This window comes from Dromiciops gliroides, chromosome 1 (genome assembly GCF_019393635.1).
Source record: "Dromiciops gliroides isolate mDroGli1 chromosome 1, mDroGli1.pri, whole genome shotgun sequence".
Lineage (NCBI taxonomy): Eukaryota > Metazoa > Chordata > Mammalia > Microbiotheria > Microbiotheriidae > Dromiciops > Dromiciops gliroides.
The window spans coordinates 172372324-172397531 of record NC_057861.1 but is presented as its reverse complement, the minus strand read 5'-3'; the positions used below and the strand labels follow the sequence as shown (position 1 = coordinate 172397531).

The 25208-nt window shown below is 37.9% G+C and overlaps 2 protein-coding genes across 9 annotated transcripts in view; one reads left to right on the top strand and one right to left on the bottom strand.

Moving 5' to 3' along the window:
- Positions 1 to 6016, top strand: part of MAK (male germ cell associated kinase) — a 93698-nt gene extending 87682 nt beyond the window's left edge. For 6 of the 8 annotated variants that reach the window (XM_043970469.1, XM_043970452.1, XM_043970434.1 and 3 more), the window contains 2 exons: positions 1981 to 2010; positions 4708 to 6016. In XM_043970469.1, the coding sequence (XP_043826404.1) occupies positions 1981 to 2010; positions 4708 to 4862 (185 nt within the window). In that variant the 3' untranslated portion in view covers positions 4863 to 6016. The remainder of the gene's footprint in view (positions 1 to 1980; positions 2011 to 4707) is intronic. The other 2 variants (XM_043970457.1, XM_043970448.1) reach the window with 1 other exon arrangement.
- Positions 6017 to 10339: 4323 nt separating this feature from the next.
- TMEM14C (transmembrane protein 14C) lies at positions 10340 to 20267 on the bottom strand. The gene is made up of 5 exons (XM_043970496.1): positions 20118 to 20267; positions 16374 to 16450; positions 14174 to 14275; positions 13046 to 13133; positions 10340 to 10857 (listed from the first exon to the last, which is right to left on the bottom strand). Exons 2-5 carry the CDS (start codon positions 16447 to 16449, stop codon positions 10800 to 10802), a joined length of 324 nt encoding a protein of 107 aa, XP_043826431.1. The 5' UTR covers position 16450; positions 20118 to 20267; the 3' UTR covers positions 10340 to 10799.
- Between the last annotated feature and the right edge of the window lie 4941 nt (positions 20268 to 25208).

Sequence of the window (25208 nt, the reverse complement as noted above, 5' to 3'; positions counted from 1 at the left end):
CCCTCAGTTCACCAATAAAGAAACAAGCCCAGAGAAGTGATGAGACTTTGCTTAGGATCCCACAGTAAGTGGGCTTTTCTCTATAGCCCATTACTTAGTGCACAAAAGCTGTGAAATACAGTCATCTGATGACTTTTATTTTCCAAATTTATCCCTCAGAGGGTCTTCTCTTCCTTCAAAAAAAATTAAAAAGCTACTACCAGGTGGCAATCGTGTCCTTTGGCCACTAAGCTTCAGGGAATATGCTTTGTCTGTGATTCAACATGGAGTCTCTATGTCTGAGGTGACTTCAGTTTAATCATAAATTCTCTATGCTTTACAGATAAAATTAAGCAAACATTAAAACAATTCTTTTAAAGCAAACAAAGCATATTTTAGCTTGATATGAGGGGAAATTTCCCACTTATAGTAGTACAGATATGGAATGGTCTTCCTAGGAATGTAGGGAGTTCCCCATCCCAAGAGGAGAACAGATGATACATTGTCAGGCAGGAAAGCTGAAGAAGGGTGATTCCTGTTCATGTATGGTTTGAACTAATGGTCTTTGAGAAATCACTTTTAACTCCGAAATCCTGTAACTTAAAAAAAAAAACTGTAAAACACAATTCATGATTTCTACTGGAAGGCCTTACAATCGATATTTATCTTGCTGCTAATAATTTATACATTGAATCTGATCAAAATTTCTAACCTTATTAACTCATCCTCCTAAATTAGAGTCAAAACTACCTTGGTTTAGAAATTAAAGAACCGTCCTTCCATTATTTTTTTCAGACTAGGGGAATGTGTTTAAATATGTTTTCATATAATGGAAGCTTGTTTAAACTAATTTGCATACCATTTAAAATTAGTTTATTAGGCTCAGAACCAAGTTGGTCTAGTAACACCCACTGGCAACTTTTTGTCCCTGTTACAGAAGTTTGAATTGATTATGTCCCATAAAATAGAGTCAAACATTTGAATAAAATAAAACCTAAAATTAAACAGAATAAACTGGTTTCATTACATAAGCCATTGCTTTATTCTCTAAAATTAATACACTATGATCAGCATTGGGAGTCTTGAAAATATAAAAAGTGCTGAATTTCTCTGCTTAATTTTTTTATTCTGCATAGAACTGAACTGCTTGATGGAAGTTTAAAGTGACTCTGTTCATTTTCCTTATTTGTGAGAGGAATTGCTGAAGGAGAATAGTTAAGGAACTATTTTATGTATAGAAATTATGACCATAAGAAATGTTAGATTAAAGCAGCCTCATAAGGAGTCATTTACCTTAGTTGAATAGCAATTTGTAGTAAATAATAATGCTTTTAAAAAACTTACTTCTATATATTTTAATACCTGGGTACAGAGTTGGAACTTGGTGTAGGCAATATAGGCAGTTGCCTAAGGTGAAGTATGTGGCAGGGCACTAGGACAGTTTTTAATATTGCTTTTTAATGAATGCTTATATTTTTAACACCAGGAAATTCCAGAATTAAACACTGTATGTGTAACAGTTAATCCTCTTTGACAATAATATGTTGGGGGGTGCAGCTAGGTGGCACAGTGGATAAAGCACTGGCCTTGGATTCAGGAGGAACTGAGTTCAAATCTGGCCTCAGACACTTGACACTTTACTAGCTGTGTGACCCTGGGCAAGTCACTTAACCCTCATTGCCCCACAAAAATAAAGGGACTGCAATAAAATAAAATAAAATAATGTGTTGGGGGTTTGGGGTGGGGGGAGGATACAGAATGTAATTTTCAAACCTCGCCTAGAGCCTATGAATACTTTGTCCCTGCTCTGCCTCTGTGCCTCCTGTAGGAATAATGGGCTATTTTTTAAAATGTTTGTTAAAATTACATTTTAAACCAATATGAATGTCATAATTCATATATTAATTGTTTGGTCAGGTTATCATACTTATTCCTGTTTCCTTTTTCCAAAGTAAATGTTATCTTATAATTTTTCATCTCTTCATTTACTCTGCCTATCAGATAAATCTACAGCCGGTGATAGGAGGAAAGGTAAAAAAAGAAGTAAATATTAATCACTCTCAAGTGATAACCTTAGGAAAACATTGTGTGTAAGAGAAGTGTCTTCCAGTGCTCCCACTTTTGTGAGTCTCCCACAAGAAAATAAAACCAGGTCATTACCGTATTTACTCAAATATTTCCCCCTCTTGTATTCTCTTGCTGTCTTCCTTCTTCCCCATCACCCAATTTTGAGAAGAAAATCAAGAAACATCCTCCATTGTCCTCCAGGATCACACGTATCTACCCATTTTTGTGTCTTCCCTGTTCTGGAATGGCAACCATGGCTGCCAGGAGAAGGTCCTTGGGCTTTAAGAACGTCAATCAATTTCACAGCTCAAAGCAGCTGCTTGTGTCAAGTGGACTATCCTTGGCAAGGCAGAAAAAATGTTTAAATTAAGGCTATACCATGCATCACAAGACTGCTTGCCAGTAGCTGTGGAGTTAGAAAAGAGAACAGACTGAATCAGCACTCATTTCTCTATCTCTATGGAACAGTACTGTTTGAGGTTATTAGCAGATATGACCAAGAGACAAGGTGTTTCTGGCCCTGCCAAGAGATATTGGAGTGGTTCTCTAGGGATCTTAGTAGCTGTTTCATTATTTTTTTTTTACCACCCCACCCCCAGACCTGTGGTACTTAATTTCTAAGGAAAAGAAATCCTAGATATAAACACCACCATTTCATCAGTTGTCCTAATGATTTCCTCTTTGAAGCACTTTCTCAGTCTTTCTCAGATAACTTAGTAGATACAGAGACTTGTCTGGGTACCTGCAGACCACTTTCTCCATCCTCACTCCCCAATACTTGGGTCTTTTTGCTGTTGTGTCCCATCCAACTGCACCATTTAAATGTACCTGTCTCATATCTCATCCACTCAGGCCTAGATTATTAGCTAGTAGCTAATATAAGCACTTTCATTTACAATAGCTTATGATCTCTCCATGTTAATGGGAAAGGCACTTTCATAGGTAATTAATATATGTGCATTTTAGCTGGTGCCTTCTAGGGATACTATCCCTTTTCTTTGTTGTCTAACCTGTCAATGACTTTAAGGTTGGATATTTCAAGCCAAATAAGAAAGGAGGAATAGCATCATGTTAGGCAAGCGAGAAATTTTCCTGATAATCATTGCCTTTCAAAACTACCACTTATCACACGTCAGAGGTATCATATCACCTGTGCTACCTGGATAAAATACTGGCTGCATAGTTCCACACTTAAAAGTCTTTTTTCACTCTAAGCTAAGAGTGGCAGAAGACTAGGACTCAGATGCTCGCATAATTCTCCCCACATGCCCTGTTTTAGAGGGAAAGTATCAGAGAAAAATGGGGGAAATTATGCGAGTAAATACGGTATAATTGGCCTAAATGTGGAAAAATGCTCCATTTTGGTCTTAACATTTCATCTTGGCATTTGGGCTTTGATGCAAGGATGGCAGACACTACACAATGTGAAATGATATCTCAGTAGAAAATGAAAAGCATCACACAGCATAACTTATGACCAAGTACCCACTTTACCATGCCAGTCATTTAATTTTAAGGAAAAAAAATTATGCAAACTGTAAATTAGCTATAAAATAACTTAGCTATAGTGTCATAGGAGATAAATATGCCTGCTACAGAACTGATGAGCTGTTCAGATAAATATTAGCTAATGACCACGAGTAAAGAATATATGTATTTTTAAGTCATGCCAACTTTTGACTGAATAAACCTAACCCATTAGTAAAATATACTGCTGTCATCGGTTTGGGATCCATAGGAACATTACTATAATTAGCAAATGATCAATAGGTTAATCATTCACATTCTTTCTTGCCTGATTCAAAGGAATTAAATTTTCCACTTTTAAAATAAACCATAGTCGTCTTTGTTAACTCCATAAATACTTGTTAGGAAGTATTTATAGGATTTATGTTACCAATTGAATTTTCTATAGTTATGCAATGTATGGATATCATATACTTGCCTCATTTAGACTCATCTGCATTGTAACTTTGGACAGTTCATTAAAATTGTGTATGGTAAAGGGTTACTAGATTGAGTAAAGACCAGAAATTCCAGGTAGATTCAGCTAGCCTCAACCAACTGCAGTGGTGCGATCAGAGTGATCAATCTAGCATCTACATGGTGCTTTTAAGGTTTGCACACTTCACATAGTGGCAAGAGCACTGGACTTGGAGTCAGCAGACCTGAGTTAACACCCTAGCTCTCTGACTTATTACCTATATAACTGTAAGCCATCACTAAGCCTTTCAGGAACCTCAATTTCCTCATTTGTAAAATGAACATTTCAGACTAGCAGAGGTCTGGGTTCCGTTCCAGCTCTAAACCCTATGGTCCTATGATATGTATCAGTCCTTGCCAGCATGAATCAGAAATTTCCAGCAGTGGGGGAATTTGAACGTGTGATTCTCTGAGTGTTGTGATTTCCAGTTATGACAGCACAGCTCGAAAAGTTGTGTCGTAGCTCTATATGGGCAGTGCCTCAGTCTTTGTTTCTGTTTCCAAACCTTTTATAAAATAGAGCCATTAGTGTTCAGTAGTAACCACTGAGACTTTTGAAAAATAAATTGAAATTTCAAAGCTTTTCCCCCTAAAATGACAGGTTTAATGACCTTCTTTGAAATGTTTGTAATCAAATCAATTAATTTAGTTCTCATTTCTAATTTTGGTTTCTTTCAGATTATGCCTGGAACACAAAAACTGGTCGGACCCAGTTTTCAGGCCCCACTTACAATCCTACAGCAAAAAATATAAATATTTTAAATCGTGCACATCCAGTTCATTCAGTGCATGGAAGAACAGACTGGGTGGCCAAATATGGAGGCCATCGGTAGGAGGGTGTTTCACAATGCCCTCCTTGTGCTAGGACAGTATGTTCTATACTCTGGGAAATGTCTACAAATGTTTATTTCCACTGATTTCTGGGAGAAATATGCCACAGTGGATAGTTTAAAGGCAAAAAATCATCGTGTATTTTGTTCCATCCTTAGAAATGAAAAACACATCTCTTAGCATTGTTGTCTCCAACACTGATTTAAGGGTAGAATTTTACAAAGTATTGAATAAACTTTGCCAAAGTATCAAGTATTTTGATCTACAAATGAATAGATAATAAACACTACAAGAAATTTTTTTCTTTTTAAAAACTCCTGAAACTTGGGCCTTTTTTATACCCTAAACATTTTCTCCTTGTTGCATTGTTTTGGAGGGATTAGCCTCAGATTTCTATATTTATCTGAAAACTCCTTTAAACCCTGGTAGGCTCTGGGAGATGCCTATTTGGGCAAGCCTTTTCCTACTGTATTGACTGATGGAATTCAAAAAAAGATGACAGCTTGCTATTTTATGTTTTCTATTTTATAAATACTAGACAGTGGTCATTTTAACCTTCCACAAATAAATATTTTTTCTAAGGAGGCTATAATTAATACAGAGTATATCAAAATTATGCTATGAGGATACAGTAGAGGAAGATTCTATATACTTTGTGTCCGGTCTTATCTAACTACAAATGATATGTTCTGGCGACTGTAAATTTCAGTGGCCTGAGGCCTTCCAAATTAAGGATATGACACCATCAAGAAGGTCCCGAAAGTTATGTTAAATTTCTTTTCACCAGCCTTATGGAATGTTATCACTGTGTTCTATTGAAAACAAATATGAGATATGTGATCTTGTTCCTGAAAGTAAACTGTTGACATTGTAGATCACTGGCTACACCCTTTTCATTTGACCTGAAAAGCAAAACACATTCATTTGCTGAGGCAACAATGGCACTGAAGACATATTTTTAGTAGTTTTATTTCAGAATCTGTATTTAAGGTAGACATCTTAAAGTTTGTACTACTCTATGTAAACCTGCCGCTTTGTTATTCTTTTAAGATATAACAATGTTATCAATTGATATTTTTATATATTTTAATACTTTGTAAAAAATGTAGCTGTTATTGCCATCATCTCGTGGTTCTGTAACTTGTGAGCTGTATCCAATGGCATGTTAGCAAAAATTCAAGCATTTTTGCTACAATAGCTGCGCCTTACATTGTTGAAAAATATTGTATCATTCTGGGAAAACATCTAAAGAATAAATTGTCTGATTAGTAATGTGCCACAACTTTAAATTAACCATATTGCTCTGTGTTTCTTTGTACTATTTGGTCAGTCCATCAATCTAATAAATCTTTTATGTCATTGACAATCTCTTAAATCTGAATGGTATCAATTGAGAAAATTACAATTAAATAATAGAATCATAGATTGTTAGAGATGGAAGGGTTCTTGAAGATCATCCAGGTGCTATTCCCTGACTTGGTAGATATGGAAACTCGAGCTCCAGCTCAGTTGAAGGGACGTGACTTGCCCAAGGTCACACAGGCTAATTAGTCAAATTTTGGAACTAGGATCCCGGCCTCCTGACTCCCAGTCCAGTGTGCTTTTCACTAGATTAAGTAGTTTAACATATTTAAAATTTAAAAAGTAACCATTATTCCTCAAGGTATGTCGTTAAAGAGAAAATAACCTTAGGGCAAGTGTTGTCAGATTAACTATTTATTAGCCATATACCTACAAATAATATATGCCAGATTAGTAGGAAAGAATATTGATTTTATTTACTCTGCTAGTATGGATGACCTGCGCAGTTATTTACAATTTGGTAAATATTTGTTATTTATCCACAGGGTTATCCATGCCTATGATAGTATTTCATCATTTAAAAGTTAGGCTAAGAAATGTGGGATGAAATTTTTACATTGTCCTCATTGATGGGATTTTCAGTGGTTTTTATAAACTACTAGAGCTCAAACAAATGCTAAGTATCATGGGCTTGTAAGCAGAAACAAATCTCACATAAAACTTCCTTTAAAGTAGACAAGAATATACCTAAACCCTGTCAAAATTATCTTGTTTCCTTCTAGTTACCTCCATCCTGATTTTTCTACTCTGACAACAGGTATTTTATCCATTGAAATTTAACATGAGCACCACCAGTGTCTCCAGATAGTGGGGCAACTGTCAAGCTTTGAATGTCCCAAGGGAAGATCCAATGACCTTTCCCTTACCCATGATTGTGGGATCCATTCTGAATTCTAAGGAGACTCCTGAAACCTTAATTTAAAAAAAAATTAGCTTTTTATACTCATTTTTGTTACTTACATATCCATGACATTTAGCATTTACCCAAGAGCTAGTAATGATAAAAAATATCCTTAATTAAAACAATGCCAACAATCATAAATTCCTACCCTAACTTTCTAATTATTAAATAGTCATAGCTATATTTAGGGCCCCTTTGTTGGGTCTCCTCCTCTGGGGCTTTTACTCTGGCAACAATTCAGAGCAGGGGCTTTTATGGTACCCATAGAGAGACTGAGTGGACTAGTTGATAGACCTGACCATGGAGCCAGAAAGACCTGGAAGTCAGTGAACTTCTGTGCCCTTAGCAACTCTACATATAAGTTGCAGAGAAGATGCTGATCTGCATTGATAAAGGGAATTTCCTGTTTCACTGAAATCACCCTTCCAGTCTCCTAACCCCATGGAAACTCTCAGGTGATGATCAGTTGTCTGGGACAATCAACAATCTCCCTACTATTCCAGGTGGCTAAAACAGTTCTCTCTAAGAAAGGGTGAAAAGTTTGGGCCCTTTGAGTTGTAAGGGTTGTAAGCAGATACTCACCTAATGACACAAGCTCAGCCAACAAATGCTAACTGGCTTGTTTCATAGGAGGCTCGATATCACAAGGAGAGAAAGGAACTGTTATTAAAAAAAAAAAAAAACACCTCACACTGAACTAGACCTTATTACTATTCCCCAAATACAAGTGGTATTTACAAAGATTGACTGTCACATTAGCAAAGTAAACAAAACAGACCTAGAGGGGACATCGGTAAGTGAATTGTCATGAGTCTTTCTGACTTGCAGAGGTAGCATTTAGATGTATTTGGGGGGAAAGAAGGAAAGAATATTGACTTAGGACTAAAAGGCTGCCCACAGGGCTGATGGCTTCTTGGAGAGGAAATGACCCACTGGGAAGACAGCTAGAGGACAATTGTGGTGTGTCAGCAGTCCTCTGAACCCCTTCACAATTTAACATGCCTATAGTTGGTACTTCCTGCAGAGCTTATGGGAATCGGTAGTATTATTCTGCAGATAGGAGAGTTTATGATGACATGGTCATTTAGATACAGTCCAAACTAGATTCTATAAAGACAAATGATCTGAGTTTCTGCCTTGTTCCTCTAGGGGCATATCTGAAGATGCTATGAAGTATGGGCTAGTGCTGAGATACAAAACTTCATTTGAGTGTATAATCCCAGGCTTTACGAAGAACCAAGTTACAAGTTGTTCTGCTATTGTACATATGGGAGCATTTCTCAAATGGTTCCCAGCAAACCAGGGATCATCTGAAGTCCAAATTTGCCCTTATTCAGGTAGCAATTAGTGCCCATGCCCTGGGAAAACATATATATTACAATAAAATTCATTCCATTAGGCATATAAGATTTCCCAGTGGCTTATACTGGAAAATGTTTGCTCAAAGTATCATATACATTTATTTTTCTTATTAAATGATAAGAGATGCGGTTAGAACACAGGTGAAAAATATTGAAAGACCAAGCACTAATTTAGCCCCAATCTGCCCCTGTTCAGTTCCCCTACTTTTCCCAGAAACACATATTCCTGTAAAAACCTAAGAAACAATAGTGGAAGAAAAAATGTTATGGCTTATTTTCTCTATGCCTTAGGATTTTGCTAGCCTGCCAGACTTACTGTACAGGGAAAGATGAAGCTCATTGTGGATACAGACTACAGCACAGAACTATAAATGGGTAATGCCCATATCTGAAATCATGTAACTAGTTTTGTTAGATGCTGTCAAGGGGTGAGTGTGTACACATATATGTACAGACATGTACTTGTGTGTACACATATATGTACAGATATACCTATGTCTATATAGCTATACACACACGCACACATATATACACACACAGCATGTAGATACACACCAAGTTCCTTCACTAACTTCCCCCTTTTAAGTTACTAAGCAGGTAAGCAACCACCATAATTCACATCCAACCACCGTTCTTCATGGAATTAAACATAGCATAGCACAAAAGACATGGCCTCGAAACTTCTGCTCCTGGCAAGGAATCTCTCTATGGAATGGGAATGAAGAAAAAAAGCTTAATAAAGATCTAAATGGTAACACCCTGAATTTATACAAGCACATTTTCCTCTCAAAATCCAACTAAATACTTCATTTGTCCTTGCCTTGCACTTTTAAGTAGCAAATCTTACTTTTATCATAAAGATGGGAAAACCAAGAGTCAAGAGATATAAAGGCTTCGTCTACACAGATGAGAAGAGCTAAATACTCAGCTCCAAATTTGCTTGAGGGTCTTGGACAAAGTGGTGCAATCAAATCCAGATAGAAACCCATTTGAAGCAACTAGAGTTATTCAAATCTCTTTCTAAATTCAAAGCCTAAACACAGTGTAAATATCCAGATTACTAGTGAATTGAAATGAGTTAACCTGGAATATGTCCATAATATGTGAGGACAACTTAAATGAGTGCTGCAGGGTGAGTCAATGGCAAGGCTAGTAGTAATCAAGACCAGATTTCCTGCCTTCAACACAAGGGATCACATTGCTTGTGGTTCTAAAAAAATGTCTAGGTTTTTCAAATCGTAAGAAATCACATAAATATTTTAAAATTTTCCCAAAGTTCTAAATATAAAATAGAAATAAAGGTGGTTATTTCCCACTAAGGGTGTGTGTAATGGCTCTGCTTCAAGCCCTTGTCAGTTTCCTAAACTTTCTGGTCATTGGACTGGGGAATGGGCAATCAACCACTTGTAGTCAACTACTGGTCATGGACTAAGATATTTCCCAGGGTCCACTTCTGTAGATAAATAGCTAAAGCCCTTACCATAATATGGCCTGCTAATAGCACATAACTGGTACTTATGTGGGTCTCAGTTCCATTATAGTTTGATTGAGTCAAGTTTCCCAAGTTTTAGTCACTTATAACACAGACCTGGGACACAGATGCCGGGGTCCATGTTATTTCAAGGCTCCATATAACTGAGACCCCATCGGCAGTACAGTTTTCAGTCTTGCAGCACATATTAAAATGAGAAATTCCTCTCCTAAATAAACCTTGAGAAAGCTCTCCTCCTTGCTTCTTAGCTCACAAGGTAGCTCAGAACACACCATTATAGTGCAGCTGCAAATAAACTGTAAGGAATAACTGGACAATCACTTGGCAGAGGGCCAATGAAGAAACCAAACTCAACCATAGATGTGAGGTATCAGAGTAAGGTTATTTCACCAAACATTTTAATTGATACTCTAAGTGTTTATAATTGGGAATAACCAAACATGATGGAAATAAAAATTCTTCATTATCTTCCTTTCACAATGTGGCTCTTTGCGATACAGCAGACAGCTCCTGCAACCAGTAAAAAATATTCCAGTTGTCGCAAGATGGTAAAACCCAATCTCTGACACCTTTAGAGATAACTTGAAGACTGGATCAAAGTGTAATAATGGCAACCCACTATGAGATGAGAGAGCTGCTTACGAAGGGATTCAATAATTGACGGGTTGTAAAGTTCAGTGCTTCTTTGGTTAAAAAAAATATCTCCAAAAATATCAGGATATGTACAAATGCTTAGGTCTTCCGCTCATTTCCCATAATACACTCAAGTGCTGGGAGTTTTCAGATTCCCCAATCTCATATCAATCTTCACTCTGATTTATAACTATGCTTGCCGGGGCTTATCCAACATCTTTAGTGCGAGTCTTCCAACCATCAGGAGACTATTAAAAAAAAAAAAGTTAAAAAAAAAGTTAAAAAGACATGCCTTGTTTATTTCATGGGACTTGATAACTTCTTCCTGATTGTAGTAGCTAGCTGAATTTTGAACCCACCTTTATAAAAACATATTGCAACAGCAGACAGAGTTAGTGTCCCAAAGCTGTAGTTTACACTGGGAGTCTAAATAATAACGTGACCTGAAACCACTTCCTCTACCTCCCTTCAGGGATACAGACTAATGTTAAGCTGTCAAAATCAAAATTTTTGCACAAGAAAAATATCCTCTTGTCCACTAATTTCAAGCAAAGCAAATTTCAAAGCTAATGATGAGGAGGAGGATGAAGATGGAGGAGGATAAAGAGGAGGATGATTTGATGATGGTGGTGGTGGTGATGACTGGTGGTGATGATACATGGTATTTCAGCATAGGAATTTAACAAAATTTCACATTCAGGGAAATTTTTAATCATATATCCATTTTAAGGAAAAGCACCTTGTGAATATAACACTGTGGAAGGGGCCCCTGCCAGTAAGCTTAGGTGACAGGAAGAATATAAACAAGGTAAAAGAATTCACAGTTTTAAAGGTGGAAATGGATTCAGACTGGGGGAAAAAAAATCAAATTTCTAAAACTTTTGGGATTGTTAAAACTAGAGTAGAAAGAAGTTGCAAGGTAGGGTGAGGAAGTACTCTCTTTCCATTTCCCATTTAAAAAAATTTTGTCATTTGTTCTGAGTATCGAACATTAGCCCCCTAATATTTTAATGCACTGGTAATATTTCAGCAAGCAGTTATTTTACTTTTGATATGTGATTTTAAAAGGTCTGTCATGGGTTTTAATGTTGATTTTTAATTACTAATTAAGGGTGTGATAAAATTCCTTCAAAATAAAATACAATGGGCAGCTAGATCGCGCAGTGGATAGAGCACCAGCCCTGGAGTCAAGAGGACCTAAGTTCAAATCTGGCCTCAAACACTTAACACTTACTAGTTGTGTGACCCTGGGCAAGTCACTTAACTCCAATTGCCTCACTTAAAAAAATGCAATGGTTTTATAATGGAAGTCAATGGAAAAAATGGAATTCATTTAAACCAAAAATTGTTTCACCACAAATTTTTCACTAAACAAGGGGCACTTGTATAGGTAATGAGTATATTAGTATTAGTATATTAGGTATATTAGTAATGATCCCTCATTAGTATATTACTAATGATCCCTTGGTGTTCATAGTAATTGTTACTGTTCTGAGCAGAAAGTCTGAGGGTCTTTTCCCTCTCAGACTGATTCATTTGTGAAGACAAACTAGGTCATCTTTTGCCCCAATTCAGACCTAGCCTTTAATTACCGAATGGGCCTTGCCTCAAAAAAACTGAGATTTGGGAAAGATCTTAGCTTAAAAAGGCCAAGGTCTCCCACTGCATCCTGGGTCATCACCAGTCATCCTGACCTTATTATGTCTTGCCACTGGACTCCAATGATTTTGGAGGCGAGAGTGAGGCTGAGGACTTTGCATAGCTCTGCCTCACTTAATTCAATTTACTTGCAAGTCAAGACATCACCCTCCCGATGTCATTGGTCCTCTTCAAGAACAAAGGACAAAAGACAACAATTTGGTCTGTGTTACCCAAGTCACACATTTTACTTTCTCTGTGCTAAACCGTCACAGAAATACTTTCCACCTAGGTCTGCCTTGGACACAACTGCTAGTGCAGAGCACCCACTTATTTAAGACCTGACTGACCCAGGTGTTAAAACTAGTTTCTGATTGTGTCTTCAGTGACAACAGAAGCCAACCTGTTAGTGTGTTTCAAGCTGGTTGATCACATAATCATTAGTATCTGACAGTGGCAATCAAGAGGAATGGGAAGGAAATGGTTAGGGACCCTGATGCAAGATATTCAACTAAGCTTGCTTGGTCACTTGGGGTCACCTGCTTCAGGCTCTTCCTTCCATTATGGAAGGTAACTTTATAACTGTATCATTAAATTACCACCTAGAACTGCACCTACTTTAAAGGGCTTTGTCATTAGGCACAGGTGTATGAATTTAACATAAAGAGTTCGTGACATCTTTCTTTGCCATACAGAAATAAGTGAACCCCTAAGCTTAAAAATGATCTTAGGAAACAAATAAATAACCACCACAGATAATCTCTACTTAAATGAAACAGAAGTGATTTTGGATGATACCTGGCACCGGCAATCAAGCCTGCTGGCATGAATTTTCCAGAGTTGTAGAATCTCATTCCCATGATGCCACTCAAAGTCCCTGATGCAGCTGACAAAAAGTGTAAAAAAGAATGGTCATAAAGATTATCCAATATATGTCTGAGTGGCAGCTAATTGGCATAGCATTTAGAGTGAGGTATCAGAGTAAGGTTATTCAGGAAAACTCATCTTCCCATGTTCAAGTCCAGCTTCAGACACTTACTAGCTGTGTGACCCTGGGCAAGTCACTTAACCCTGTTTGCCTCAGTTTCCTCATCTGGAAAATGAGCTGGAGGAGGAAATGGAAAACCATCCCAGTATCTTTGCCAAGAAAATCTCAAATGGGGACACAAAGAGTCAGACATGACTGAAAAATGACTAAACAACATAGGTTTGGGAATGAATGAAACAATGGTGTTGAAATTCTACTTATTCTTTAAGGCCCACCTCATCCATAGCCTTCTCTGATCAAGGCAGTTAATTCCCAGATAACTTATCTGTACCACACACATAGCACTTACTGACAACTTACACGTTTATTTGGTTTCACTTCCCCCTCCCACCCCCATTGTCAATACTGCAGTTAATAGGACTGAGTATAACCTCCAGTGTCCTCAGTGATTTTACACACTAATTTCAGAAAGAAAACTCCAATAATGAACATGCAAATATACATAACAGTAAATTATGCTCTATATTTCACTTTTTTTCCTGCACATGAACAGAAGTGAAAACAACTGGAAATTTTTTCCATTCTGGATCTGTGACTTCACCGTAGGGAACGACCAGTAGAGAAACTCTTTACGTTGCTGTAGATGAACACCTAGTCTTAGAGCTGCCCAGGTACACAGAGGCTAAGTGACTTGCCCTGGGTCACACAGCTAGCAGTATGTGTCATAGAAGGAACTGGATGATTTTTGTGTTTGCTTGTTTTTTTCAGAGAAGTGTTCCTGACTTTAAGGCCAGTTCTCTGCCCACTACAACATTCTACCTCTTGAAATAACAGGCAAAGTGTCTGTAAATATAATTAACTCACTCCATCCCACTCCAGCAGAATCCTCAAGATAACACCGTCTTTTTCACAGTTAGTAGATGGTAAAGAATACTTACCTAGGGAAACCCAAATGTTCTTGGGATCCTGAGACACCTGATAAGCTCCCAGTCCTGCCAGACCGCCAAAGAGAAGACCAGCAGCCAGGGATGGGACACTTCCTGGAACAAATCACATGCACATTAGCTATTTTACATTGTGGGCCACAGGCAGTCTGCCCTTGCCAAAATTACATTGATTACAATGAGAAACATCAAAAAAGAACCGTGAGCCAACCAGTTATTGAAGAAGGAAAAGGAGAAGAAAGGGAAGGGAGAAAGGGAAAAGGGGAAGAAGTAAAGATACTAGAACTTAGAGGGGCAGCTAGGTGGCACAGTAGCTAAAGCACTGGCCCTGGATTCAGGAGGACCTGAGTTCAAATGCGGCCTCAGATGCTTGACACTTACTAGCTGTGTGACCCTAGGCAAGTCACTTAACCCTCATTGCTCCACCAAAAAAAGAAAAAAGATACTAGAACTTGGAAAAGAAGTTAGGAAAAAAGGGAGGAAGGAAGGAAGGAAGGAAGGAAGGAAGGAAGGAAGGAAGGAAGGAAGGAAGGAAGGAAGGAAGGAAGGAAGGAAGGAAGGAAGGAAGGAAGGAAGGAAGGAAGGAAGGAAGGAAGGAAGGAAGGAAGGAAGGAAGGAAGGAAGGAGGGAAGGAATGAGGGAAGGAGGAAAGGAGGGAGGGAGGGGAAAAGAGAGACAGAGACACATATACTGTATTCTATACATATACTGTATAGAATAGCTCCCAAGAAAATACTCCGAATCTCCAATTAACTTTCTCAAAGTCTAAACTGCACTATAAGGAAGCAGGAAAATAACTGGGAGCTGGTGTGGCGAATGGAATGCTGGACTTGGAGTCAGGAAGACCTCAGTTCAAATCCTACCTCATACACTTACCAGTTACATGATACAACTATGTGTAAGTCACACAACTATGGCTCTCTTCCTCACTTGTAAAATATGGAAGTTAAACTCAATGACTTTTTAGGTCTCTTTTGAGTTCTAAATTTATAAGCCTATGATAAACAAATTTACAAATGAAAATTTGGATAAGGAGAGAAGTGTGTGCTGCAAAGTTCACTTTACCAAAGTCTACAGGGCTCCTGGCAGAATATCCTTCCTTGGGGGATGCATAGTAAGGTCCCTTCTGACTCTATGAGTCTAGGATGATCACTATTTGGGATTAAGTGATGGTCACATGCCTTGGCCCAGTGTCTTGGCCATTGGTGTAAAGTAAAGATGACACTGAAAATTATAAAATCAGAAGCAAACTTTTATTGGTATACTGGATAACCTTAAAAAAAAAAAAAAGCTATATCTGTGTAACTACTCCAGAGGAAAGAATATTAGATCTGGAGTCAGGGAGCCTGAGTTTAAATTCTGGCTTTAGGGGCAGCTAGGTGGCGCAGTGGATAGAGCACCGGCCCTGGAGTCAGGAGTACCTGAGTTCAAATCCGGCCTCAGACACTTAACATGTACTAGCTGTGTGACCCTGGGCAAGTCACTTAACCCCAACTGCCTCACTAAAAAAAAAAAAAAAAAATTCTGGCTTTACTATTTACTACCTGTGTGACCTCCACTAAGGCAATAAATCTCTCAGTTTCCTCATCTGTAAAATAAAAGGGCTGGACTAAATGATATCTATGTTCCCTTCTAGCTCCAGCTCTGATTCTGACCACAGGCCTGCAATCAGCCCCATCTCTCTCAAGCTACCCATGTAGTTTAAGTGAAAATATAACCAAAACAAAAACATCCCTTTATGTGATTCATCACTCATTGGTCCTTCAAAATGGCTAGTCCTTAATGACAATCCTCCATGAAAAATTTAGCTACTCTAAACAATACAATGATCCAAAACAATTCCAAAGGAGCCATAATGAAAAAATATTATTTACAACCAGAAAAAGAACTGATGAACTCTGAGTACAGATTTTCCCACTTTCTTTCTTCTTCCTTTTTTTTGAAACATGGCTAATATGGAAGCAGGACTTCACATGTATAAATGATATATTACTTGCTTTCTCAAGGAGTGGGGTAAGAACTAGAAACAGGGTAAGAATTTGAAACTCAAAATGTAAAAAAACCTTAATGTTAAAAATAGATAGATGGATGGATGGATGCATGGATGCATGGATGGATATACAGACAAGACAGACAGATAAAGTAGTCAATCTCCACGGTTAAGAAAACTAGATATGTAAGAATCAGAACATACCTGCTTTTGCATAGCCAATTATTCCACCAGAAGCAACCAGGGCAGCATAGCCAAAGCCAATCCAATCTAGAGCCATCCTGAAATAGAAAAATAGGAATTCACTTGTCAATCAATTAACAATCAGCATTTATTTATTATGTCCCAGGAGCTTTGCTAGGCACTGGTGAAACAAAACTATCACTCTTTGCAGATAATATGATGTTATATTTAGAAAATCCTAGAGAATTAACTAAAAAACTACTTGAAATTATTAACAACTTTAGCAAAGTTTCAGGATACAAAATAAACCACATAAATCATCAGCATTTCTATATACTACCAACAAACTTCAGCAACAACAGGTAGAGAAATTCCATTCAAAATAACTGTAGATAGTAGAAAATACTTGGGAGTCTGCCTGCCAAGACAAACCCAGGAACTACATGAACACAACTATAAAACACTTCTTACACAAATAAAGTCAGATCTAAACCATTAGAAAAACAATAATTGCTCACGAGGAGGTCGAGCTAGTATAATAAAAATGACAATCCTACCTAAATTAATCTATTTATATACTGCCATATCAAACTATCAAAAATTATTTTAGAGAACTAGAAAGAAATAATAGCAAAATTCATCTGGAAGAACAAAAACTGAAGGGTATCAAGGGAATCCATTTTTAAAAATGCAAAAGAAGGTAGTCTAGCCTTACCAAATCTCAAACTGTATTAAAAAGTAGTAATTATCAAAACAATATGGTACTGGCTAAGAATTACTGTGGTGGATCAGTGGAATAGAATATTACATTATAGTAAATGACTATAGTAATCTAGCATTTGATAAACCCAAAGATCCAAGCTTTTGGAACAAAAACTCATTATTTGACAAAAACTGCTGAGAAAACTGGAAAGTGGTATGGCAGAAACTAGGTATAGACCAACATCTCACACCATGTACTAAAATAAGGTCAAAGTGGGTACATGATTTACACATAAAAGGTGATACCATAAGCAAATTAAGAGAGCATGGAATAATTTATCTGTCAGATTTATAGACAGAGGGAGGATTTAGGACCAAAGAAGATATAGAGAGCATTACAAAATGTAAAATAGATAATTCTGAGTACATAAAATTAAAAAGCTTTTGCACAAACAAAAACCAACACAACCAAAATTATAAGGAAAGCAGAAAACTGGGAAAGAATTTTGCAACAAGTATTTCTGATAAGGGCCTTATTTCTCAAATATATAGAGAACTGAGTCAAATCTATAAAAATACAAGTCATTCCCCGATTCATATATGGTCAAAGGATATGAACAGGCAGTTTTCAGATAAAGAAATCAAAGCTATCTATAATCATATAAAAATGCTCTAAATCACAATTAATCAGAGAAATGCAAATTAAAACAACTCTGAGATACCACTTCACACCCAGCTGAGTAGTTAATATGACAAAAAAGGAAAATATATGTTGGAGAGGATGTGGGAAAGCTGGGACACTAATCTACTATGGTAGAGTTGTGAACTGATCCAACCATTCAGGAAAGGAATTTGGAACTATGCCCCAAGGGCTATAAAACTGTGTATACCCTTTGATCCAGCAATACCACTGCTAGGTTTATATCCCCAAAACATTCAAAAAAGAGAAAAAGATCTATTTGTACAAAAATATTTATAGCAGTTCTTTTTACGGTGGCTAACAATTGGAAATAAGATGCCCATCAACTGGGGAATGGCTAAACAAACTGTGGTATGTGATGGTGATGGAATATTATTGTTCTATAAGAAATGACGAGCAGGATGATTTCAGAAAAACCTGGAAAGACTTAGGCTAACTGATGCATAGTGAAGTGAAGTGAACAGAACCAAGAGAATGTTATACACAGTCAGAGAAATACTGTTGAATGAAGAATTGTGAATGACTTAGCTATTCTCAGCAATACAAATTCAAGACAATCTCAAAGGACTAATGATGAAGTATACTATCCACCTCCAGAGAAAGAACTGACATAATTTGAACACAAACTGAAGCATGCTATTTTTTAAACTTACTTTCTTTCATATTTTTCTTTTATTGGAGTCTTTTTAAAAAAATGACTCACATGGATATGTTTTACATTTTTTTTTAAATGTTATTGCCGGGGCAACTAAGTAGCACAGTGGATAAAGCACTGGCCCTGGATTCAGGAGGACCAGAGTTCAAATACAGCCTCAGACACTTGAAACTTACTAGCTATGTAACCCTGGGGCAAGTTACTTAACTGGCATTGCCCAGCAAAAAACAAAAAACAAAACAACAAAAAAAACCTAAGTGTCATTGCATATTGAAAATTGGACTAAACATAAGTATAAGCTCTATACCAGCAGGCAACTTTCCCTTCTTTTAACTTAAGACAAAACCCAAAATCTGAAAGGAAAGCGTCAAGCCTCCTTTGCCCTTTACCTTAAAAAGTCTTCAGCCTATCTGTCCATGCTCTTGGCTTTATACTTCTGGAGTCTTTTGTTTTGTTTTGTTTTGTTTTGTTTTTGGTGAGGCAATTGGGGTCAAGTGACTTGCCCAGGGTCACACGGCCAGTAAGTGCTAAGTGTCTGAGGCCGGATTTGAACTCAGGTCCTCCCGACTCCAGGGCCCATGCTCTATCCACTGCGCCACTGAGCTGCCCCGAGTCTTTTTTTTTTAATAGTAAAGGTAAGATATATTTATTTCAATTTTTAAGAAACAGTAAAATGTTCAAGGGCAAGGATCTTGCCTTATCTATTTTTGTATCTCTCAGCACCAGACACTGAACATAGAGATCAATACTTCCAGTTTCCTTGATTTTAGGTCTAGGGAACTCCCTCCACCAAAAAATTCCAACCCCTACATACCTTAATAGATGATTTAATAGGCTTCTAAGGTTAAAAGGGAAAAAAAAGGGGAATCCCTTAGAGGCCAAGCCTGTTGGCCATAGACCACCAGGTTCAAAGCACTTCCAATTTATTGGGATTGAATTTGTGTTCTGCTCCAGGCACTTAGCCTGAGAAAGCTGTCACCATCCCAATTCCATGTAGCTTCCAAAAGTAACTTTGGAGCGATTCTATATGTGGCTGGTGCATATGCTTAAGATATAACTGAATATAAGGTGATTTTAATTAGAGCCACATGGTTTGGTTTTGTTTTGTGGGGGGTTTTGGTAACACTCTGGGGGAGGAGGAATGAAAACTTAAAGGGAAAATCAACTTCTCTTCCAGTTCTGCAAAATAAACGACCTCTGTACAGGTTCCTACAGTAGTTTCCAGCAATTTGTTTTTGTATTTTAGCTAATGCGGCTAGAATTCATCTTGTAAGCTTCTCTCTTCCCTCTTTTACTTATTCTCACCGCTGCAAGAACCTTCAAACAGTTAAATGTACACACACACACACACACACACAGGCATGCATGCGAAAAACGTAATCTGGAAATAGCATTAGCAGGTAATATTTATTTTAAGAAAAATGGGAGCATTACACAATACGTTCCCAAAAGCCTTTCATTTTCTGACGCTATAAACTGCATACGCTAGTCACGACTCCGCGACGGCTATTTAAGTACCAGAATCAAAAAACATTTTACTTAGGGGTCTCGAGCAGGATTCACAACATATTTTAAGAGATGCAAAAAACAAACAAAACCCCCAGACAAACCCACAAAAATCCATGCCATTTACAAATCCATAAAATGCACTTATATCCCGTAAGTGGAAGAAGGCCAGGGGAGCGGTCACCTAAGCCTTGTAACTAACCTGTCTAGGGCGCAGCAGGGTAGGAGGCGCAGGCAGAGCTGAAGGTTCTACGGAGAGAACGTTCGGACGCTCACCGTTCCACTGTAATAGACCACTTCCGGGGAAGAACGAATGGGCGTTACTTAAAGAAAAGAAAAAAAAGAAAGAGAGAGGCCAATCACCGCCGGGGAGCCTGGCCTTACAGAGCGCTCGAGCTGTCAGGTCCTAAGACCGGGCTCCGGGCAGGGATCTGGGAGGTCTCCAACCACGTGGAAGCCCAGGACACATTGAAATGAGGAAGAAAAAGAGGTTGCGATAAAGTTTGTGCCCACTGGCTCCGACTGTTGAAGGGAATTGGGGAAATTGTGTAGCCACGAGCTGAAAAATGTTCGCACCCTCCCCTCCCCCTACCCAGCTGTTTATTAAATTTAATTTTGTGCTGTCCAGCTAATGAGGGCTAGTTATTTTGCATGACTTTATATACTTATAACGGGTTTTGATTTTCTTGCTTTCTAAGTGGGTGAGGGAGAGAATTAGGAATAGAAAATAAAATTGATTATCTTTAAAAAGAAAATTAAAGAGGCTTAAGTGAGATAAATGGTGGAGATGAGTCGGGGCGAGTTCAGTCGTTTTCAGCCATGTCCGACTCTTCGTGACCCTACTTGGAGTTGTTTTGCCATTTCCTTCTCTATGTGTGGTGTGTGCTTACTTGTAAGCTAAAAAAAAAAAAATCCCTATTCTAAAAAGTTATTCTAGTTACCCAGGTACCCGTACTTATGAAGAGTTATGCAGATTAATGAGTTAATTGCTCTATGATGGAATTGAATTTCTCCTATGATTAATGGAGCACAATGTTGTTAGTGCCTAACATGGGGTCAAACTCCCTTCATTTTAGGCCCAGGGAAGGAAAGTAGAAAGTAAGAAAGTAAAGGCGATTCAAATACAGGTCCTCTGATTTCAAAATGTGGTACATAAAGACTCGTCTGTTATATGATATGACCTAAGTCTAATATGCTATTTAATGTCACCAATGGATTTGTGATTTAAAAAAAAATAATAAATGTAACAAAAAATATTCAATGAATAATTTAAAAAATGACACTAGCACCTAATTTGCAACATATTTGTTGGCAGCAATTGTGGATTTAGTCCTTTTCTTGCCACTTAATAGCTTGCAGAATCATGGATATGGACTACTCACTAACACTTTCTGAGCTTCAGATGCCATATTTGTAAAATGGGAATGATAATCCCTACAACTACCTGCTTCTTAGGTTGTAGAAGGGATGAAATGAGATAACACAGGCAAAAGGATTTGCAAAGCACCTAGCGCTATATAAATGGTAGCTATGGCTACCCCATTATTAAAAGTTTCTAAATAACTTTTTAAACCCTTTTTATGCCCCTCTCCACGTGCAGCACCATATAAAATTTTTTCTACTTCCTCTCAGCAGGTCCAAAAGAAAATTATCCACTTGTTTGTTTTTCTTTGTCTTTTAGATGCATTAACACTTATAGATTGTGTAGTTTGCTGGCCCTTCGAAGCATGAATTATTTATCTGAACCATTGAATATGCCTCTTGGGCGTCACCAAGATTATACAAGAGGCTGTTGGGTCTGGAGTCTGCTGATCTTCAGTCACTATCTAATCACTTTTCTTCACAGAGCTCAAGTATGATAGCAGAAAGGCTTCAAGAGAAGCTGTGGTGTTTTGTTTTTGTTTTTATTTCTTTTTAAGAGTGCTAAAAGAAGATAATCCTAGTTGTTAAAAGGGGGTAGAATTTCACTTAGCTAATCATACTATTTTCCAATGTAAGAACTCTTTTCAGTCATACAATGTGAGAATTGACCTGGACATGAAACAAGGTCTCACTTATTTTATAATTTGGGCATCAGGATTTAGAGCTCATCACAACCTTAGAAATCATCTAGTCTAGCCCTACATTTTACAAATAAGAAAACCCACACCTATGTAGATTAAATGTTTTGCCCAAGGTCACATGTGCAGTAAATAACAGAAATTGGACATTAACCCACGTCATCTGCCTCTAAATCCAGGGCTTTTTCCATTACAACATCTTTTATTTCCTAAATTTCTGTAAGCCCAGAGACAAAACCAAAAATCAGGCTGTGGTAAGAGTATTAAGAACAATTCAATATAAATCATGCAACTTGGGATCTATGATCAGGTGGAAAAAGAATTAGACTTTCTCTGCTTGGTCCTGGGGCAGAGAACAAAATTAGGAGTAGAAAGAAAGTGGACATTGCATAGAAGTTGCTTTTGCCTTAATTTAAGGAAAATTTTCCTAACAGAGCTATCCAAAAGTGAAATAGGCTCTAAAAATGAATCCGAGGGATTTATCTAGAGGCTAAACAATCACTTGTCATAGATGTTGTAAAAGGGATGCTTGTTCAGATATGGCTTGAACTAAATGGCTTCTGAGGTCCTTTCTAGCTTTGAGATTCTATACTTTTTATGTCAACTATTTCATAAACATCTGGATGATGTGTGGTATTTGATGCCCAAGTTTGTTTGTTTGTTTGTTTTTTAAAGCAGGTCAATGAGGGTTAAGTGACTTGCCCAGGGTCACACAGCTAGTAAGTGTCAAGTGTCTGAGGCTGGATTTGAACTCAGGTCCTCCTGAATCCAGGGCTGGTGCTTCATCCACTGTGCCACCTAGCTGCCCCCGATACCCAAGTTTTAATATATTCCTGTTTGTGCCCATTTGAAAAGGTTGTTCTGTGTGTTGGGGTCTCAATCATCCATAGCAATCAAGGGAAGTAGCTTTATAAATAATAATAAAATTTTCATTTGCTTTTGAAATTAATTTTAAGGTTTTGCTTGAGATTTCCCTATTCTAATGTACTCTCCCTTAAAGTTCTTTTATGTCCTATATGCACATTCGGGGAGGGGGTGGGGAGTAGAGGACGATGGGGGTCATGTAAAGAGTATGTTATGTATTACAGAGAAGCTACGCTATGATGAAAAACTAACCACAGATAAAACACTAAGTGTTGTATGCAGTTTGTTGAATGCCTTTCCACTACAACATTCTTTAATTTGTCAAATTTCTTTAAGCCCAGAGACAAAACCAAAAATCAGGTTGCAGCAAGAGTTTAAAGAGCAATCTATTATGTTTTGGGGGGCAGCTAGGTGGCACAGTGGATAAATCACCAACCCTGGATTCAGGAGGACCTGACTTCAAATTTGGCCTCAGACGCTTGACACTTACTAGCTGTGTGACCCTGGGCAAGTCACTTGCCCCTCCCCTCCCCAAAAGAGCAATTTATAATAAAAACCATGTAATTTATATACCACGAATGTTTCCTTCCTTTGTACAAAAAAGGAAAATCATATTAATTCCCAGAAGGTAAGACTGACATTCATTCAATAAATATTGGTGGTGGTGTTTAGTTGTTATCAGTTGTGTCCGACTCTCTGTGACGCCATTTGGGATCTTCTTGACAAAGATACTGGATTGGTTAGCTATTTCCTTCTCCAGCTCATTTTACAGATGAGGCAAACAGGGTTAAGTGACTTGTCCAGGGCCACACAGCTAGTAAGTGTGTGAGGCTGGATTTGAACTCAGGAAGACTCATCTTCCTGACTTCGGGCCCAACACTCTATGTACTGTGCCATCTAGCTGCAAATATTTATTGAGTACCTACTATATACTAGGTAATCGGTAAGGTGTAGAATGTAGAAACAAAGAGTAAGACTTGACATTTGTTCTCCAGGAGGTTACTGCCCTGTACATAGAAACTGTAATGAAATGCAATGAAATGGACAAAGTTTTCTGGGAGTTGAGAGGAAACATTTTGGGTTAAATCAAATCAGGGAAAGCATCAAGGAAATGAATTTGATTTAAGCCTTGCAGGATATGGAAGAATTAGGTGAAATGTGTAAATCCCATGACTGGAAAGATGGTGGAATAGCTGTTTGTTTTTTCAAACTCCTTCAATCTCAAAATTTCAAAAGAATGGAATTACGTGTAAGAGATAGATAGCCAAACCTGTAAAAAACTTCAAAGAAGATTAAAACCTCATGAGTTAACACCAGGGAACTTTAATACTTAGACCACTCATTTAGCCTCTCTGTTTCCCAAGTAATCTCATGTGACTCTCCCCAAACTCCTCTTTAAACTGAAAGAAGTAGCAGAGCCAATTCTGCCCAGCCTTTCGAAGAAAAGAGACATTGAATGCAGGAGGTTCAGGAAGACTTGGGTAGAATGGAAAAAGCACAGTTCTCAGAGACATAGGCTAGAGGGGAATGAGTGTGAAGCCTGAGGGAAAAGGAACTGGAAATCTACCACCAGCCCTGGTGCTATGGAGGTTACTCGGGGCAGGGAATCTTGTCTCAGATGATCCCCAAACAAGAGGATGCTGAGACCACCTGGATACCTGCCCTAGGATGTCTGTACAGCAGTGGAAGAGGGAGGGCCCAGAAAATGAAGAGTATTCCCGAAGGTGAGTGATGGAGAACTCAAAAGAGAAGCAGAAAGACCAAAAGATTACATGGATCACCCATAATCACATAAAGCTAAGGTGTGCTGAAGAGAGCCTGAATAAAACTCTATCTCCTAAGCAGAGAAACCAATAAAAAGGGCCATGAAGAAAATATGGAAGAATAATGAACACTTCAAAATGAAACCAGAGTACATTGAACAAGTATTATAATAACTAGTATTTATTGTTAAGGGCTAAAATTCTAGCTATTCTGTCTAAAATATCTAATGAGTGGTCACCAATAAATTATAAGTTTCAGCAAGAGTTAGGCTTTTAAGCATTTATTAAGGAGAATAAGAATTTGATAAAGAGAGAAGAAAGGCCTAGATTCCTCTATCTATTAAAGGGAGAGCGCATTTTTAGCTGCCTTCTCCACCAGCGTCCCCAGGAAAAAGCCCGAGACCGAGCGCCAGTCTCTTCCTTCTTCCTCCCACTAGCCAACTGTCACTTCCTGATGCCAAAGAAAAGACTCCTGGTCTTGCCCTCAAAGACCTTCACTTCATGGGCGGAACTCTTCTACAGTAAGTCTCCAGCAGGTGGCGTCATTCCAATCGTTACATTATATAGTGCTTTTATCCTTACAACAGGAGGTAGGAGCTATTATTC